General features: G+C 36.5%; 1 protein-coding gene across 4 annotated transcripts in view; it reads right to left on the reverse strand.

Moving 5' to 3' along the window:
- Micu3 (mitochondrial calcium uptake 3) overlaps positions 1–19,716 on the reverse strand; it is a 97,437-nt gene extending 77,721 nt beyond the window's left edge. For all 4 annotated transcript variants that reach the window (XM_076853765.1, XM_076853766.1, XM_076853763.1 and 1 more), the window contains exon 1: positions 19,320–19,716. In XM_076853765.1, the coding sequence (XP_076709880.1) occupies positions 19,320–19,709 (390 nt within the window). In that variant the 5' untranslated portion in view covers positions 19,710–19,716. The remainder of the gene's footprint in view (positions 1–19,319) is intronic.
- Positions 19,717–20,042: the final 326 nt, after the last annotated feature.

Below are 20,042 nucleotides of genomic sequence, written 5' to 3' on the forward strand. Positions count from 1 at the left end.
TCTAAAAAATAAAGTCTACTTTAAAAAAGTAAAGAGAAACTATTAAAAAGCTATGTCCTTCATTGAAAAATACAGCACATGGGGCTGAGGTTGTAGTTTAGAGGTAGAGCGCTTGTCTCACACGTGTGAGGCACTGGGTTCGATTCTCAGCACCACATAAAAATAAATAAAGATATAAGAACAATACAGCAAACATGTATGATAAATGTATCTCTGAAAAAAACTAAAAACATATATTAAGATGTTAACTTTTAATTCTGAATGGTGGAACATTAGCTCTTTATTTTTTAAATCTGGCAAAAATCACTTATGACAGAGCAAGAAAATACAAGAGATTATATCTATTAAATTTCTCATAGTAGAAATTACTGAAAAAAATGAAAAAGTTTTTAAAATCATATGTTATTTAGTTTTGGCAATTTGTTCCCATCACATTGGCATTGTTATTCTCTGGAAAAACTTTAGTATCACTTGAATTTAACAGTAATAAAAGCCAAAAAGGCATTTTCTGGGACAAAGTTTACAGAACTAGTACTTAATTTATAAAATAGGTTTTAAAATTAGTTTTGGACAGGATTAGGGGATTGAGTTAAGATTAAAACAACTACTAGTAAAAACCAAAAAAGATGTGATTTTAAGATGAAAGAACCGAATAACTGAAAAGGACCTAATAGATTCAACTACTATGACATTTCACAGAAAAAGATTAGTTTAAGTGAACTAATCACTGTCACAGAGGCAGAGAAGTAGTGGCAAAGCACTCATATTGAACTTCTCTATATATCATATCTCATTTTTTAAAATAAACATTTTTAAAGGAATAATTAGTATGCACATCTAACTTAATTCTTAAAGAGTTTTATCTTGAAGAGCACTGTCTGGAGGTTCAATTTCATTATCCAAAAAATGTCTGAATACTTTCAATTTGAAATATTCATAGTTATCTATAAAAGTAAAGGACTGATAATTCAAAGAAATAAAATAAATTCTTCTCTATTCCCAAATATAGAATCATGCAGTTTTTGCACAGAACCATAGCAAGCTCATAGATTTCCAGCAGATAAGCACCTGGAAAATGACTCTAGACCAGATTCAAATGGTGCGGGTTTTACAGAAGACTAAGGCTAATGAATTTCTCCTGTTATGAGGAAACTGTAAGGCTTGAAGTAGAACACAGATTTTCCCTCAGGTTTTATTAAGGCAGTAGGACTTTTTTCCGAAGACTGAGATGACTGAGCGTTACTTAATGACAATAGAAAACCTATACTTACAAAGTTCTTATATGTGATACACATGCTTTTGTTGATAACAATTCTTAGTAAACTCAGTTTTTAAAAATGAGAATTTAAAAGTTAAGTACATGATGTTTGATAGTAGAGAAAACTATATTAATTATATTATTAATCGCTATTATTAATTATATTAATTAATAAAAGTATTAGCTGAAAATGTATGAACAAGGTGCAAAGGGAAAAATAAATGTCAAAATTTGGTCTGGTAGGGAAAACACGTTCCTTTTTCTTGGTACTAAACACAGGGGATTGAAGACAAGGGTACTTAACCACTGAGCCACATCCCCAGCCCTGGGTATGTTTTATCTTGAAACAGGGTCCCACTAAGTTGCTTGGAGCCTAAGTTTCTGAGGCTGGCTTTGAATTGGCAATCGTCCTGCCTCAGCATCCCAAACACTGGGATTACAGGTGATACAGGTGCTCTTGATGTTTAATACAACATAGAAATTTGTCTTACAAGATAAGTTTTAAGGGCTGTGGTTGTGGCTCAGTGTAGAGCGCTTGCCTAGCACGTGTGAAGCTCTAGGATCGATCCTCAGCACCACATAAGAATAAATAAAATAAAGGCACACAAAATACAAAACTAAAAAAAAAATTTAAAAAAAGATGTTTCAACATAGTAATATGGCAACTTAGAAGAAAGAAAATTCATTTTTAAATGTGTTTAAAACGGAATAAATGTCCATGATAACTTCATGACTTTGGATTTATTCTACTTTTAAGAAGTTATTACAACAAGAGAAATAGAAAATTATAACCGGAGAAATAAGAGAGTAAATACTATATCCTACCTACTGAAAAAGTTGAAAATTTGTTTTATTTTGCAGTGGCACATCATTACTGAGGAATCTGCTAATTGTCTACTTCTTCTTCCTAGGCACACAGGTAGAATCCATTTCCCAGTATCTCTTGGCACTCAGATGTAGCCACATGAACAATTTAGAAAATAGAATATGAGTGGCAGGGATGATGCCATTTGTAGACATATCCCATAAAACATTCCCATCTATATTCTTTATGTTTCTCAACCTTCCCCTGTTGGCTTAATTGGAATGTTTCATGTTGGCTAACCTTGGAAGTCACTTGTTAAAGATGACAAAGTCTCTATCAGTCTAGGGAAGACAGCCACACAGAGGAGTCTTCCTGTAAACCTGGAACCCATCTACAACTGTTACATAAACAACAAGTAAGCTTCTTTTGCATTAATCCACTAAAATTTGAAGGTCTAGTTACTATGAACTAGCTGCCTACTCTAACAAACAATATATTTGAACATGAGTCTGTATATTATGTTTTTCATGGGTCTTGGTAACGAAATGAATGTCTTGATAAGCAATCTGTACACGTGGAAAAATAAGAATTCATACCCCATTTGAATCAAATGTTTGATATGTCAAGATCATTATAATGTTTTGAGCAACTAATAAAAAAATTAAAAAAAGAATTAAGCAGAAAATAAAAACATGCAGTTAGATAACTTAATCTGATATTTCTGGAGAAGAGTAAGTCCCAAGGAAAAGAAAATGCTCCTGGAATATGATATATCCTATAAATTAAGGTGAAGTTATTGAAAGATTTTATGCATTTAAAAGTAGAATATTTACTTTTGCAAAAATCTTCTTTAATTTTTTAGAATTTCACCCTAAATATGTTTCCAAGAGTCCAACATACTTGTGGAACTGTGTCTTTTACCAACCACCTTTTGGTAAGTGTGATGATAAAAGCATTCTGCTCATCTCCACCACCAAAGTCCCCTGGATGCTAGTCACTGCTGATGTTAATGAAGGCAGATATAAACTCATTATATCACTTAAATAAGTAAGTAGGAATGACTATAGTTGACAGGAGCAAGTATAGTCATTCCTACTTACTTATTTAAGAGGACTATACTACATGACTCATGATATTCCTCAACATCCCAATCGTGTCAGAAAGAACTTCAACATTCAAGTAGCAGTGTTATCTACTAACTTAGCCTGAAAGCTCTCTAACATCCTACTTTCATAATTCAAGGACAAAATTCTATAATCACTCTATAGCTAGATTAACTCTCTCTCTTGGGCTCCATAGCCGTGTTAGGGAAAAATCACTATCATGCCAAATAATCAACCCCAAACTCTCTTCTCAATTTTCATAGGAAGAGTCATTTTTTGCTGTGAAACTAGAGGAAAGGAAGTGGGATGAAGACAATTCTAGTTTTGAGGAAGTAGTAAATTGTGCAAATTTACTTCCAACAGATCATTTCCTTTTACTTGAGACAAGATAAAGTGGGAGTATGCTAAATATACAGTGGAGCCCTTAATGTCCAGTAGCTGTTACAGGATGAGAAAGGGGAGTTAGCAGAGGCATGTAACAAGACTGTTACAAACATGTCTCCTTGTGCACATTATGTCTAGATAGTATTTCTTTCTTTCCTTTTTTTTTTTTAATTCCCTCTCCCCCCCCCTCCCTCCCTCTCTCCCTCCCTCCCCCTCTCCCTCTCCCTCTCCCTTTCATTTTTCTTGGTAGAGCTGGGATGGAACCCAGGGCCTCATGTATACTAGGTAAGCATTCTACCACTGAGGTACACTCCTAACCCTAGACAGAATTGCTGAGTCACTTAACTACAAAACAACAATCTATTTTCTGAATAATATATATGTCTACTAGCAGAGTATGAGAATCCTTTGTTATATCAAATCATTGCCAACAGCAGTTATTGTTGGTATTTGTATCAATCTAACTGGTGAGAAAATGTGCCTCGCTGTGTTGCCAAAAGCTTAGTCCTTGTCCTTGATGCCAACAAATAATGAGGACACGGTTTTGAGAAACAGGACAAAGAAGGTTTATTGCTTTGCTAGCAAAGGAGAAAAACAGGGGACTCCTGTTCCAAAGGTTGTGATGCTGACCATCAGCAGGAATAAGGGGCTTTAAAAGAGGTGATTCAATGGCTACATTTCCCATGTTCTCTATTGGAGCTGTAATTCACTTGTTAATCTGGGAGACAGTCATTTCTGAGATCTTCTGGTACCAAAGTCTGGATTAGTTTGTTCCTATGGTGGGTGTGTACTCAAGGACAAATAACTCTATCTAGGATGGGGAAGAAAGGTAATTGTATTTCCCCTGAGATTAGAGAGGGGGAGAAATTAGGGAAGAGCAGAGAGAGACAAAGAGAAAAAAATATGTTCATTTTAAAAATAAATTGCAACGGCAGAGCAGCAAGGGCCATATTCAAAGCACAAAGTGGACCACTGTTATATTTCCGCTCTGTCAATTTCTACATTCCATTTCTATGGAAAAATGGGCAACAACATCTCCAAACTGCTTCCTGCTGAGCAGGGGCAAATTTGGGGGATGTAACCCAAAGTCCCTGTTCTCTATTAGGTGGGGTATGGAGACTTATGGGTATTCAGCATCAGAGCAATTCAGAGGTACACAGAGGCTGATGGCAGGTGACTGGACAAATAATAATAAGGCAGCAAAGGCTTACTTTTTTGTGAACCATAAGCACAAAGACAATTAGTATTTCAAGCCAGTCTCTGAAAACCATGAAGACATAACTCATAATCACATCAGTGAAAAACAGATCAATTTTATCAATGTAGGATGTTAGGAAGACTTTTAGGTCTGTGAAATCTGACCCAAATTAACTCAGGTCAAATTTGCAATTCTAGAGTCCTTTGTGATCACAATTATTAGGCACTCTCATGCAAGAACCCTTCCTTTATAGCCTCCAGCTTTACATACTTTTGGTAGGGCTGACAGAAGTGTATATCTTCAGTTACATTAAAAAAAAAGTTTTTTCTTTAAAATGTTCATGTAGGACTGTGCTCAGGCTATATTCTACTGCCAAGTGTTTAAGACCAAATTGGTCAAAACTGACCTTGTTCCTATTTACCCCTAAGAGTCAGTTGAGGGAGGTTTTCAATATGGTGAAACAGGAGGTAGCATTCCTGGCTGCTCTGTGGAGTGAAACCAAGAAAGCAGACAGGCAGCTTCTCAGCAAGATGGATAAACAAAAAAAGGTGTGTGTGTTGGGGGGGCCTTTACTGGAATTTAAAACTAGACATTCAAAGAAGACTGGGGACTCAGGAAGCTGGATATAATAAAATAAGGAAGAAATCCCCAGCAGCACAGCCAAAGCCACAGCCAGGCCAGAAGCACCATACAGTGCAGTCCCTCCATGAGCATGGTGGAAGGATAAAGGAATTAGAGGAACCACATTTTTGGGAGGCCTGAGGTGTGTTTGGGTATGGTGCATTTAGAATCAAGAACATTGCCTAGGAAACCTGAGAAACACACTGCACAATATCTGTGTGTAAGGAAAGAAGCCGTCTCTCCAGGCAGTGTGTGGAGGGCAAAGGAAAGAAGCATTTTGCAGCTGCTGCATGGGGGATGGCACCTGAGGGAGTAGATTCCTGGAAATCCGAGTTTGGCCCTAAATACAGGTCCAGTAAACACACGCTGCACAACACAGAGTGTGCTTAAGTGACCAGGAGAAAATCAAACATAGATAAATGTTTACACAGGGGACAGCTAATCATGGAAACCCACCTGGTCCACCCTTGCCCCTCCAATCTAACTGCTTGCAGAACCAGCCAGGAGAGACACAACTGGCCAAAAACTCAGAAAGGTGGGGGTGGGAGAGATGGTTTGGAGACTGAACCTGAGAAAGGAAACATGGGGTCCAATGGTGATGTAGGGGACTAAGAATAAGGTCCCCTAATGAGCGAGAGGTACCCAGGGGGAGACCCCTGGAATATAGTCTTCAAGCATTAACCAGTAAGCACTGGGCACTGGAGGTGTGCTGACAAAATCTCCAGACCAACTGACATTCAGCAAAGAGCCTGAATCCCATGTAAACCTAAACTCTGCCTAAATTCCTCTTTTACTCCAGCAATCCAGAGAGTAGAGCATCATACTCCAGATGACTCAAACCTGAAGTATGAAATGGGAAGTCTAATACAAGAGACTTATGGGACTCCAAATGTACAAAATTACAACAGACCCACACTAAGGTACATTATAATGAAAATGCCTAACACAGAGAATAAGAATTTTAAATGCTGTGAGAGAAAAATATCAGATTACTATAGAGGGAAACCAATTCGGATCTTAGCTGATTTCTCAACCCAGACCTTAAAGCTAGGAGGTCCTGGAATAACATATACTAAACTCTGGAAGAAAATGGATGCCAACCAAGAATCCTATATCCAGCCAAATTAAGCTTCAGATTTGATGATGAAATAAAAACTTTCTGTGATAAACAAAAGTTAAAAGAATTTGCAACTAGAAAGCCTGCACTACAAAATATTCTCAACAAAATATTCCATGAAGATGAAATTTAAAAAATAGTGATAACCAGCAAAGGAAGGAACTACACTAAAGGAAGTCAACCAAAGGAGAAACTAATTCAGATTAAAAACTAAAAATAAACCCAAATGATCAGGAATACAAGTCATATCCTAAAAATGACTGGATCAAACAAAACCTAACAATATGCTGTCTACAAGAGACTCACCCCATAGGCAAAAATATCCACAGAATAAAGATGAAAGGATGGGAAAAAACACATTACTCATATGGATTGCATAAACAAGCAGGAGTTTCTACCCTTATATTAGAAAAAGTGAATTTTAAGCCAAAGTTAATCGGAAGAGACAAAGAAGGTTATTGCTTCAAGGAATTATACATCAACAAGACTATAACAATTGTAAAAATTTATGCCACCCCCAAAGTGGAGCACCTATGTACATCAAACAAACCCTTCTCAATTTTAAAAATCAAATATACCATAACACAATACTACTGGGTAACCTGAACATGCCTCTCTCATTACTAGATATATCTTCTGAACAAAAACTAAAGAAGCTAAAGAAGTAAAAAATGCAATTGATAATTTAAACTGAATAGACATATATAGACTATTTCATCCATCAATGACTGAATACACTTTTTTCTCAAGCAGCACAAGGATCCTTATCTAATATAGACCATGTTATGTAAGCTACCACATAGGTTGGCATACAATTGTAATATTACCTTAAGATTTTTTTTTATCATCTACAGTGTTATTTTGATAGCTCCCATTCCATTGATATTAATTTTTGTGTTCTTGCTTTTTTCTTGATTAGATTTGTTTGATTTTTATCAAATTTTAACTGTACTATTTCTCTATTTCATATATTTCTACTTACTCTCATTTTTATCTTCCTATTGCAGAATTTGAAAATAATTTGTTATTCTATGTTCTTTCTGATACAAGTTCTTTAAATTATAAATGTTCATCTTAGTACTGTTTCATCCCAGAGATCCTGATATTTTAAGCTTTTATTATCACTTAGTTCAAAGCACTTTTTATTTACCTTTCTTGTGCTTTCTTTCTCGACCTCTAATATATTTATAAGTATGCCATTTAATTTTGAAATAGTTTACATGTGGGGATGAGGTTCTATATATTTTAAGGTGATTCTTTTCTAATGTAATAAATCATGCAAGAAACACAGTCTGCATGATTTCAAATTTTAAAAAAGTATGAAAATGCTCTTTATATTGATTGTTTTGATTACATACTTCTCAAAATGGATCAAAATGAATACTTCAAATATGTGCATTTTATTGCACTTCAATTTTACCTCAATAAAGCTATGGGGAAAAAAAAAGTCAGCTGAGATTCCTCAGATGTGTGTGAAGCCTCTTGGCTCCTTTAGCTTTCCTCTACTAGCAATGCCACCTGCCAAGATGGGTCAGAGTCCTGCTAACCATATGTAGATTTTCTTGGAAGCACCAAGGACATATTCATCTTCGATGACCCCTCCTCTTTACAGAATGTGCACTAGTTGTCTTCCTGTTCTCTACCCTCTTAATGTGGTGACCCACCAAATTTGCAGGGCCTGGAGAGGGGTCCCATTGTTTTCTGGGCACTAGCTGACCTTAGAGGGCAAGGGCCAAACTGTTGGCTGCTTTTTCCTTGGCCCTTTTTTTTTTTTTTAAAGAGAGAGTGAGAGAGGAGGGGGAGGGAGGGAGGGAGGGGGAGAGAGAGAGAGAGAGAGAGAATTTTTAATATTTATTTTTTTTTTTAGTTATCGGCGGATACAACATCTTTGTTTGTATGTGGTGCTGAGGATCGAACCCCGGCCGCACGCATGCCAGGCAAGCGTGCTACCGCTTGAGCCACATCCCCAGCCCCTCCTTGGCCCTTTTACTTCTTTGACTTTGGTCTCTAAGTATTTGTTTTCAAATACCCAGTTTCACCAGTCTTAAAGAGGGAGTGACTGGTTATAATTTCAATATCTATAATTTTACAGTAGCCCATTTCATTCAACTGGAGTTAGTATTAGTACTAGAAGTCAGCATTAAATACTATCTGTCCTATAGGTGATGGCTTATCTCAAACTAACCCAGGTTATTATTATTTTTTTTTTAGAAGCAGTGCCTCTGCAAAACACTAACAGGCAAGAGTTATACATTTTACAAGGAAATACAAAACAAAATGAACACAGAAAAAACATATTCGGTTTGTAAAATAGCTATGAAGCAAGAAAAATGACTCTTATTACCTCGAATATCATTTAGCTATACATTATATCCCCTGTTTGAGATCACAGTAATATTGATAACAAAAATCAACTTTTGAACACAACTTTAAATGAGCTAAGGTCTAGCCTATTTTGGAGCTATTCTAACATGGAGTAAGGTGGAAGGCAGAGCCTTATCTCAGGTAAGACAGAGTTCTTCACAAATAACACAATACAACATTACATCTAACTCAATACAACATTACATCTAAAACATGAATCAAAGAAAGTCTCTCCAAATAAGATGTCTTAACTTTCATTTATTAAGTTCACATGATAAAAATACTTGAACCAAAATTATTACCTGACTTTTATAACAATAAAGAAATCAATAGGGCTGGCAGGTTGAAGGGAACATGAAAGACAAGTGATAGAATATCTGAACAATACTAGACCAAGAGTTTGTTAAGAATGTGCTCTTTACTATGAGCACATAAAATTCATTTGTGATCTGTTTATTTGGATAGGAAGTAATATGGAGAGGGTCCCAATAAAGATTGAAAACAGAAAGGGAGTAAAGTTCTGGTCACACTGATCTCTATTCACCACCAACCTAAAAGAAGAAACTAATAAATTTAGAAAATCTTATTTAATACACAAATGCCTGAGCACTATGTTAATGCTAAATAGACACAAATAGGGCCTGTTGGATCTGTTTATTTCATTTCATTTATTTTATTTTTTGTGGTATTTGGAAATGAACCCAGGGCTTCATTCTTGCTGGGCAAGTGCTCTGAGTTACACTTCCACCTGTTTGATTTTTTAAAAACACATTTTTATCTCTAATACATGAGGGTTTATAGTACACAAAATAAACTGACAACAATTCTCAGTATTTGGCATAACAATTACGGGAAAGTGGTGAGACCTAATATTTTTCAGTTAAAACTTGCCCATTGAGTTTAAACAAAAATTATAATATCTGTATTGTATTAAAAGTTTGGTGCATTCCTGTCTACGGTAAATATGATGTAACGGGTTAAAAAAAGTACTAATTAGATCAGATTACTATAGTTTATATGTGTCCAAAAAAAGGACAACATATACAACTTTTAAATTAGAACAGCAAAACTTATGACCATGTAAAAACACTGCATTTCAAGACCAAGTTAAAAATTCATTTTACCATTTAAAAGCTTGTATTTAACTTTATAAATACAAAATACGGCAAGTCAAAAGATTTCATGGTTTTCTAGTTTTTTACAGTGGCTATTTCAATAAGCCACTCACTCCCAAATGTGTCATGGTTACTCCATACAGTTCTATATTTTGCTCTCAGAAGATGACCTTACCTCTTATTTCATAGAATGAATAGATGACATCAGACAAGAACTACTGTAACTACTTGTAACTAAGCCTGCATTAAATCTATTTCCTTTTATCCCTTCACTATTACAATGGAATTGGCGTTCCTCCTATTATCCAAGTTTAAATTCCTGATTAGTGCTTTAACTTTTATCTTCCACTTCTACCTGAGACTTAAACAAATTAATTATCCTCCATTTCCCTTAAATTTAATCTTTCTTTTAGCATTTAAACATAGGGTCTTTCATCCTTAAAAAAAAATAAATAAATCCACAATTGCTCAAGCTACAATTCTCTCTTCTCCCCTTCATAGCCAAATTCTTGAAAGCACTGTCAACACTTAACTCTCCCATCATACCTTTTCTTCACCTTCACTCGAAACTTATCTGATTTCCACCTCCAAGGTCTTATCAAAATCACTCACGAACCCTTCTTGTAAAACCCAATGTATATTTTCTCTCATCTTAGTTGACCTCTTGGGTAGCATTAACTACAGCTGATTACTTCCTCTCTCAAATACTATCTTTCACTGGCTTCTATGACCATCTTGGCTTTCTTTTCACTTGTCTGGACTTTATTTCCCAGCTTTTGCTGAGCTCCCTTTCTCCTTCATTCCTTTAAGTCACTGATGCTCACCAGTACTTGCTCCTTACATGTGTATCTCTTCTCATATCTTGAACAATGTCATCCATTCTTAATATTTGATGACTTTTCAAATCAATTTCTTTTTTATTTGTTCTTTTTAGGTATACACGACAGTAGAATGTATTTTCACATACCACACACACACACACACACACATATATATAATATACATGGAGTATAACTTCCCATTTTTGTGGCTACATGATATGGAGTTACACTAGTTGTGTATTCATATATGAATATAGGAAAGTTACGTCTGATTCATTCTACTGTCTTTATCATTCCCTTTTTTGATGGTTTTATTAGTGCCTTATAATTATACATAATATTGGAGTTCATTTTGGCATAATTATAAATGCATTTAACATAGTTTGCTCATCTCCAATCCCTAATACTTCCCCTCTCTCTCCCTGATCCTCTTCCTCTTTTCTACTGGTCTTCTTCTTTTTGTTTATTACTTTTTTTAACTGGTGTACTATAGCTATACATAAAAGTGGAATTCACTGTGATTTCTATAGTACAGATTTCTCTCATGAGCTCATGACCTATGTATCCAACTGGAAACTTTTCCTTTAGCTCACTGCTGTGTCCCTCTTTACCTAATAATTCTTATTCATCCATCAAATCCTAGCTTAGATGTTACTCCCTCCAGGAAGCTACATTTAAGGTTTCCAGTCTGGGTTACAGATCCTTCCCTAGTATACTCTTTTTCCTGTTATATCATTTTACCATATTGTATAAGAGTTATTTTGTATTCTCCCTTGATTATAAACTACAAAAGTGTATAAATTTTATTCCATCTACCACAAAATTAATAGTACCTACTATACTTCAAGAAACTTTCTTTGAATAAAGTATTTGAATGAACAAATGGGTGATAGACAAATGGATAAAAACATTTATTGTGTTTCCAAATGGGATAAGAAATGGAAATCTTGATTATTATGGCTATGAAATAAAAGAAACTGCTTGACAAAAAATTATTTAAAAATATTAATTATTTAGGGATTTGAATATAATTCAGTGTCAGAACATGTTAGGCATTTGTGAGGCCATGGGTTCGATCCCCAGCATCAACACCACAAAAAAATAGTAATATTAGCTGGGCGCTCTGGGGCATACCTGTAATTCCGGCAGCTTGGGAGACTAAGGCAGGAGGACTGCTCAAAGCCAGCTTCAGCAACTTAGCAAGGCTGTAAGCAACTTAGCGAGACCCTATCTCAAATAAAATATAAAAAAGGGCTAAGGATGTGGTTCAGAGGTTAAGTGACCCTGGGTTCAATTCCTGGTACCAAATAACAATAATAATTATTTAGATAGAATCATAGCCTCTAATAAAAATTATCTTCTATAATACCATTCCAAGTTCAAAAAGTATATCCAGGACAACCAACCTAATATATATTATTTAAAAGAAAGTGGAGAGTAAGGAAATTAAAGGGACCATTTGCTGACAGAACTGTTACATTGATAGCTAATAAGAACTTTGGAATAATAGCATGGAAATCAAGTAGCTAATACTTTAGATATACAATTGTACATGTACAATCATCTCATAATGAGAAAAGCACTAAGCATTTGACTAACCACTAATGCTGAAAAACTAAGGATGTCTCCAAAGAAAATGAATCTTTTGTTTCATACGCTTATAGTATAGAAAGAAAAAAATGGATGCACTTTGCACCTATACTTTCATCAGGCTAAAATTAGATATTTAATTCACATCTGCTAATGCTTGCTGCAAGCCAGCCATACACGGGCTGTGTGAGCTATGAGCCTTTGAGCACAAGGGGACTGGACTGACATTGCCGATGTGACTGGGCTGTGCAATGTATGTGTCCTTTTCAGCTCACTCTGCTTTTGATACCACACAACACCTGAGATGGGTGTGGCTTTCCAAGATGTCATTTAAACTGCAGACAGCAAGACATCACCAAGCAACCCCATGAAACCCAATCCCTTGCCTTATTTGGGTTGAACCTTCTGGAATGTTTTTCCCTCCAATAAATGGGATGGTTTCAAGCATGGTCTCTCTCTTTTGCCTGCCTCTCTTGCGGGAGCTGGAGCAGAAGAGCCATCACTGAACCCCAGGAAAAAGGTACTTTCTGTGTCTGTGTGATTATTTAGTGCCAGCACAATTCACCTGGAGTGACCCTTGACTGATTTAGTTGCATGTCGTGGCAAATGCTACCAGGCCTGCTTCTAGTTTTTACTCCTAACAGGTAACACAGAGAGGTTATAGATATCTATTATTCTGCTTCCCTTTAAGGTGCTTAGATCATCTCCCAATCTCTATAAAAGTCACATGCAAATTTGCTTGGATGAGATGATTTTGTAAACATAGTATTTCTAAAAAACTACAAGAATTAGAAAAAATAGATTTTGTTTCTGGATTTTAGATTCATTAACTCATTAAATATTAATTTACTAAAATCTTACAATACACAAGGCTTATCTGTAAAATGAGAATGATTAAAGAACTCTCCCTCAAAGAAGCTTCAAAACTTAAAGTTAAAACTGATATGTAAAATTATGCATAAGTTAATCAGCTTGATTTAATCATTCTGAATTTATGTAGATATCAAAAGAACATGTTATATCCCAGAAATATTCAATAAAATTTAGAGTTAGTACAATTGCTTTGATGGTCCCAACTGTCCTCTTACATCTTCAAGTAGAAAATGCCATTTATTTCTCAAAAAATTACTAGAGATAAACTATATATTTGGTTTCTAAAAGAGTAACCACATTGTACTTAGTAGTCAAGCAGTCCATCTCAAAATTATATAAGCAGAATTACATGTTAAGAATTACATTAGAAAGCATGAATACACTTGAATTTCAATTCAAAATACAATTCAGGGGGCCTAGGATACAGTTCAGTTGGAAGAGTGATTGCCTTGAATGCACAAGGCCATGGGTTTAATCCCCAGCACCACCAAAAAGAAAAACAAAAAAACAATCCAGGCCAGCTGCAGTGGCACATGCCTGTAATCCCAGTGGCTTGGGAGGCTGAGGTAAGAGGATTGCAATTTCAAGCCCATCCTCAATAATTCAGGGAGGCCCTAAGCAATTCAGTGAAATCCTTTCTCAAAATAAAGTTTAAAAAGGGTAGAGGATGTGCTCAGTGGTTAAGTGCCCCTAGGTTCAATCCCTGGTACCAAAAAAGAAAAACAAAACACACACACACACACACACACACACACACACACACACACTCTCTCTCTCTCTCTCTCTCTCTCTCATATTCAGTTTCAAAATGTAGATTATAGTACAGAGACCAAAAAGAAAAAATGTTACATACCTTTTTATGTAAACGATTGCCAGGCATTATTTGAAAATTTCCAAGTCTTGGAAAATAATTTAAAAAGTAAGTTTGGTTTAATTTAAGGTTTTATTCAAGGTACAAACTTTTTATGACATAAAAAAAAAAGGCTTGTCTATGACTGTTTCCAATGTCCTGATTTCCAATGTGAATCTAATAAAATAAAATTCCAAAAAATGTCAAAACCATTCTTCATAAAAACCCAGAAAACTAAAAAATAAACATTAAAAAAATTCTCTCCCTCTTTCTCTCTCTCTCTCTCTCTTTCTCTCTCTCTCTCTCTCTCTCTGTCTTTAAAAAAAAAAAAAACAGAAAAAAGCTGCATTCATTTTCACAACTCTAGGTTTGGTGTAATCAGAAACAAGAAATGTTTTTCCCCAAAAAATGTATTTAAATTTCACTCTTTGATGTATGTAGAGAAAAAATAATCTACACTATTTTTGGAGGGGTGGGTACCAGGGATTGAACTCAGGGGCACTCGACCACTGAGTCATATCCCCCAGACCTATTTTTTATTTTATTTTTATTTACACTCTTTTATATGTGTCCTACTACATAGGCCGTTAGATGTAGTACAGGTGGAATGTGGTAGACTTGTTTGTGATGAGTTGTTTCAGGAAACCAAAAAAGGGGATCATCCAATTTAGCTTTCTAAACAACAATGTATTTTTACACAGAATTAACTCATCTTCAATTTCATATCTATGTGACTTTCTTCACTCTTCTCCATTAACGCATATAGTAAATTCTTTAATATTATGGAAAAAATAAGCATAACCTCACATTTCAAAATATGCGGCTTTGAAAATAGATTAGAAAAGATACATAGTGAAAGAAACTTTAAAATGCATGATTATTGGACATTTTAATAGAAAAATGCAAAAGAGATACAAAACTGCTCTAACTTATTAAACTAAATTGTTTGAAGCTTCTTAAAATGAACAAACCAAATGCAGGTTATGAGTTCTATATAGTAAGTAAAATGCTAAAGTGTATGAAATAATACAATAGATTTTTCTTATTCTGAGCCTAAAACAAAAAGGTAGTTCTAGAACAAATATTTGAAAATAATGATAAAGCTAGATTCTAAAAAAATCTTGTCAGCATCTTTATAATCTTAATATAGTACAAGGCCAAGTTTTACTTAAAAATTTTGGCAAGTCAAACTTACACAATTAAAATAAATATAGTGTCACGTGATTTGGTCTCCCAAAGATTGGAATTTTGACCTTGACTGAAGTTTTCCTGACTCAAATGCTACAAATACTTTAGCTAAAGAAAATATTAAACATTAATTCTCCCAGAATGTGGCTGTGCTTTTTAAAGTTCATGCCCCACACTAATATTTAACATAGGCTTATTTAATTCAACAAATATTTATTATATCCACCAGAGATAAGCTCTAGCCTGAGGCAACAAAGACATAAAGTTGACCAAAACCAACACATGCTTCTTCTTACAGGACTAAGAGAAGCAGAGAAAACACAGAATTAACAGATAATTACAAAAGAGTAATTATCCAAGAGTATAGGATAAGCAGAAGAATTTTTTAAAAATCTATGGAGTCAGAAAAGGCCTTGTGGTACAAGTTTTCAGCTAGCATCTTTAAAACAAACCATTCAAGTTTATGGCAAGAGAACTATATTTCTGAAGGTTATTGCTGTTCAGTCCCATCAATTAAATTACCCTTATAACACATACAGGTTAATTTAAGTGCCAGGCTTACATATTCAGCATAATATGCTGCTTTTAAAAAGTTCTTAGCTATAGTCTTAAACATCAAAAAGAATCACTTCACTTCTACCACTTCAGGAAAATCCAATAAAGCATGGGTTTAAAATAATATTTCTTGAAAATGGCAGACTGATCCCCTGAGTTTCTTTCAATCACTTCCTCCTCAACTACACTAAAATCACAGCAAAGAAATTTAAAAAGGCATAAATACATAAGGACTAAAAAGAGAAAAGGAGAAGAGATTAAAACAATCAAGAGAATTCACCAACATTTCTGTAAAATTGAAGAGATGGAGGAATGATAATTGACCTAGGGGAGCAGAGGCACTCGGTGGGTACCATGGGAAAGACTAAATGGAAGTAAGATACTTCCTGTATAAATCTCAGAAATGCGAGGTATTGGAAACACAAGCAGCTATATAGACACTTTGTAAGTGATGGAACTAAAAACAGGATTAAAAATAATACATAAGTAGAGCATTAGATATTTCCCCAATATATGCTCTGACACCTGTGTACATGAACCTGCATCCAGAATATTACTGCTCCCCTCTCTAATTCTTTGAAGAAATTCAATGATACCAAAAAAAAGTGCTATGAAATGCTGACATTTCAGTGCTGCTCTAATAAAAAATATGATCACCCAATGAAAAGCCATGCTCATGTAAAGAACTTTTGAAGATCTCAAATAATAGATGGGCAACAACCATAGATATGTGAGGATAATCTGCAAAATAAAAGTGAGAATCTTTTAACTCAAACTGCGATTAAAAAAAAAAAAAAAGGAACCTAGAAGAAACAAAGTAATATTGCACAGAGCAGAAAACAAAACAAAATTACAAGTTATATTCTTGAAGTAAAAAGAGGCCCAGGTGGCTCATGCCTGTAATCCCAAATGCTCAGGAGGCTGAAGCAGGAAGATCACAAGTTCAAAGCCATCCTCCACAAGTTAGCAAGGCTCTCAGCAATTTAGGGAGACACTGTCTCAAAATAAAAAATAAAATGGGCCAGAAATGTGGCTCAGTGGTAAAGCACCCCTAAATTCAATCCCTGGTACAAAACAAAACAGAATGCCTGTAACACATGAACCCATGAACATAGAATATAAAAAACAGCTCTAAAAAAAATAGGATGGCTAAAATTAATAATTCAGAAGAAAGTCTGGAAGATAAAGGCAAAGATATTTTCCATAAAAGCCAACCACTTACAAGATTGTTAAAACCGAAATACAAGAAAGATTGACATTAGAATTAAATTAGGATCTGTCAGCAGGTTTACATTCAAATACTAGCAGTTCCAGAAAATGAGATCCAAAAAAAAAAAAAAAAAAGTAGAAGAAAATATCAAAGAAATAGTACAAGAAAATTGTACACAAAATTTTAGACATGAATTTCCATATTGAAAGGACCCTTAAGTATGTAGCACAAAACTATACATACCAAAGCTCATTATTGTGAACATTTTAAAAATCAAGAATAAAAAATTTACAAAAGTTTTCAGAGAAGTGACAAAAGGTCACATAAAAAAAGGGTATAACAATCAAAATGTAGGACCAGCGATTTGGGAAGGATAAGACACAGAATTTCATTTTATATGACTTCTAAAACAATGTACAGGAACTTTCATACACACTAAGCAATATGTAAAAAAATAGATAAGTAAATAAATTAATTAAACAAATTTATTGAATGTTCACTACATGCCAGGTGTGTCATCCTGTTTTAAATATATTAACCCTTCTAATTCTCATAAGAGTGTGAGACTATTATCTTCTTTTATGGATAAGGAAACAGGTATTGAGAGATTAAGTAATTTGCACAAAATGACAGAGCTAGTAAGTGATGGATCCTGAATTCTAGTTTTCTGAGTGTTAGTTTTGAAAACTGCATGTTACTGTCTCTCTATTTAAAAGTAAAATTAATTATAAAAAAGAAGAAAATACTATTTACATGTTCCCTACCTTGTTAATCTATTCCCAGATCAACTGTGGTTGATTGAAAGTTCTAATCTGGCACAATTTGGTAAAAAAAAAAGTTTAATGATACCTTTCCTCTTAAGCCACAAAAATGTACTATATGGGGGAGAAGGAGAGTATTGAATGTTGAGGGTATTTGCTAGTTATTTTAAGTATTCATTATTTAAAAGTACTTTGGGTTGTGTGGTTATGATTGGATTTGTGTGGTTCCATGAAGCAGATTCCCTAACCTAAATGCATCAATGACCTGTATCAAAATAAACAATGCACTCAGATCACCACCGTGTATTTACACAAAGCATAAAGGCCATAAAATTTCATTAAAGTTAAAAACAGTTGTCTCTTTTCCAAATTATTTTTTATCTAACTTTTTCACACTTTTCTAGTGTAGCAAGGAAAATTTCCCTAGACAATTTTTCTATTTATTTGTATTTCTTTATTAAATATGATGATGTGATAAAAACATCAATCATGCCCTTTTTAGTCACTCTTACCTCACACTCTTTACCTATATTATCAACTGTCTAATATATATTATCAACTATAGTTAGACATTTTCATGTGAACAAAGTCCTCTGTAGGAGCTTCATTTATAGTTTCCTACCTTTGCTGTTATATTGGGGATTGCACCCAGGGTTTCAAGTATTCCAGACAAGCACTCTACCTCTGAGCTCTATCTCCAGCCCCTTAATTCTTGTTTTAATGGGGTAGGTGGGAGAGAAATATACTCTTCTTGAATAGTTCCCCCCCCCTTTTACATTCTGATGTCACCATATTTCCTCCTCCTCCTTTTTTAAATTTTTATTTATTTATTTATTTAGGCACTGGTAATTGAATACAGGGCTTCATGCATAGCAGGCAAGTGCTCTACCACTAAGCTACATTCCCAGCCCACATCTTTCATTTTGACTTATAAGGAAGCTACAAAGATTTAGCGTTTCTATCCTTGGTACTTCCATACACTAATATAATGACTTCTGAGACCTCAGACCACGACTTCAAAACTCATCCTATTGCATTCGATTTCCTGAATCATTTACTTTTGCCCTGCCTAGTCTGGTGGTTCCTTTCTCACACACGTAACCCTCACATTTTTACCTCTCCTCCCCTTTCTGAGTCGTGTTTTATTTTATTTTTGAGGAGGAGGAGGAGTGTTTGATTGACAGGCGGTAGCCGTAGCAACCCATAAGCTCCGGATGCGTCAATGACAGTATCATCTATGTCTTCCCAACACTTAGTAAAACAAATCCTAGGCTGCTCGGCCTAGGTCTCAGTCTCGCTCACAGGAGATTCTCTACCCACGGCCACGGAGCTCACTATATCTCTACAAGCTTCAACGTCCAGTGTTACCGTGACCTACGGTCTCAGTCGCACCGTGCATACAGTCGTCACCATCCCTCCCCGTGCACAGGTGGGATACCTGCCCAACCCTCGCGCGTCACCTGCGAGCCGCCTCCAGCGCGCGCGCGCGCGCGCTCGTGCACATACCGTCTCCTTGGCAGCAGCCACCGGGATGGGAAGCAGTCCCCGGCCTCGGGGCAGGTCCTCGGGCTCTGTGACCGCGCTCTCGGAAGGGCGCCCGGGCGCCAGCACCCGCGCGGAGTCGCCTCTGGGGTCCCCATACAGCTGGTAGCACAGGAAGCCGACAAGACCCCCGCCCGCTGCCGCTGCGATGCTCAGTTCTCCCCAGCGCCGCCGCCGCCGCCAAGCTGCCTCAGCCACAGCCCCCTCCTCATCCTCCTGGCAGGAGAAGGGCCGTACAGGAAGGCCCGGGGCCGGCCCCGCAGGCTTCCCCCACGGCCCAAGAAAGGGCTGGTGAGGAGAAAGCGTCGGCGGCAGCCGGGGCGGCGGCCACAGGAGCCTCCGCAGTGCAGCCATAGCGGGAGCCGTGGGCACCGGCGCTGCGAGGGAGCGGGGAGGGAGGGGGGGGGGCACCGAAACCTCGCGAGAAGTCGAGGCGGAGCGGTCCGCGGCTGTGGAGAGAGACCCTACGGACTCCAGGCCTGGGGTAACCTGCCGATGGCGGGGCCGGGGGCTCACCCTGGGAATAGCCTGAGCGAGGCGGCGAATCCTGGCAGTTCTTCGGCCCAGCGACCTCAGTCCAACCACGCAGTCGTAAATAACCGTGCCGGCACCTGGCCGCGCCAGAAGCCAACACCGCCGGGTACAGCGGGGTCAGCGGAACTCCGGAGCCCTCGGGTGCTGGGTGTC

Source organism: Callospermophilus lateralis, chromosome 4 (assembly GCF_048772815.1).
Source record: "Callospermophilus lateralis isolate mCalLat2 chromosome 4, mCalLat2.hap1, whole genome shotgun sequence".
NCBI classification, from domain to species: Eukaryota; Metazoa; Chordata; class Mammalia; order Rodentia; family Sciuridae; genus Callospermophilus; species Callospermophilus lateralis.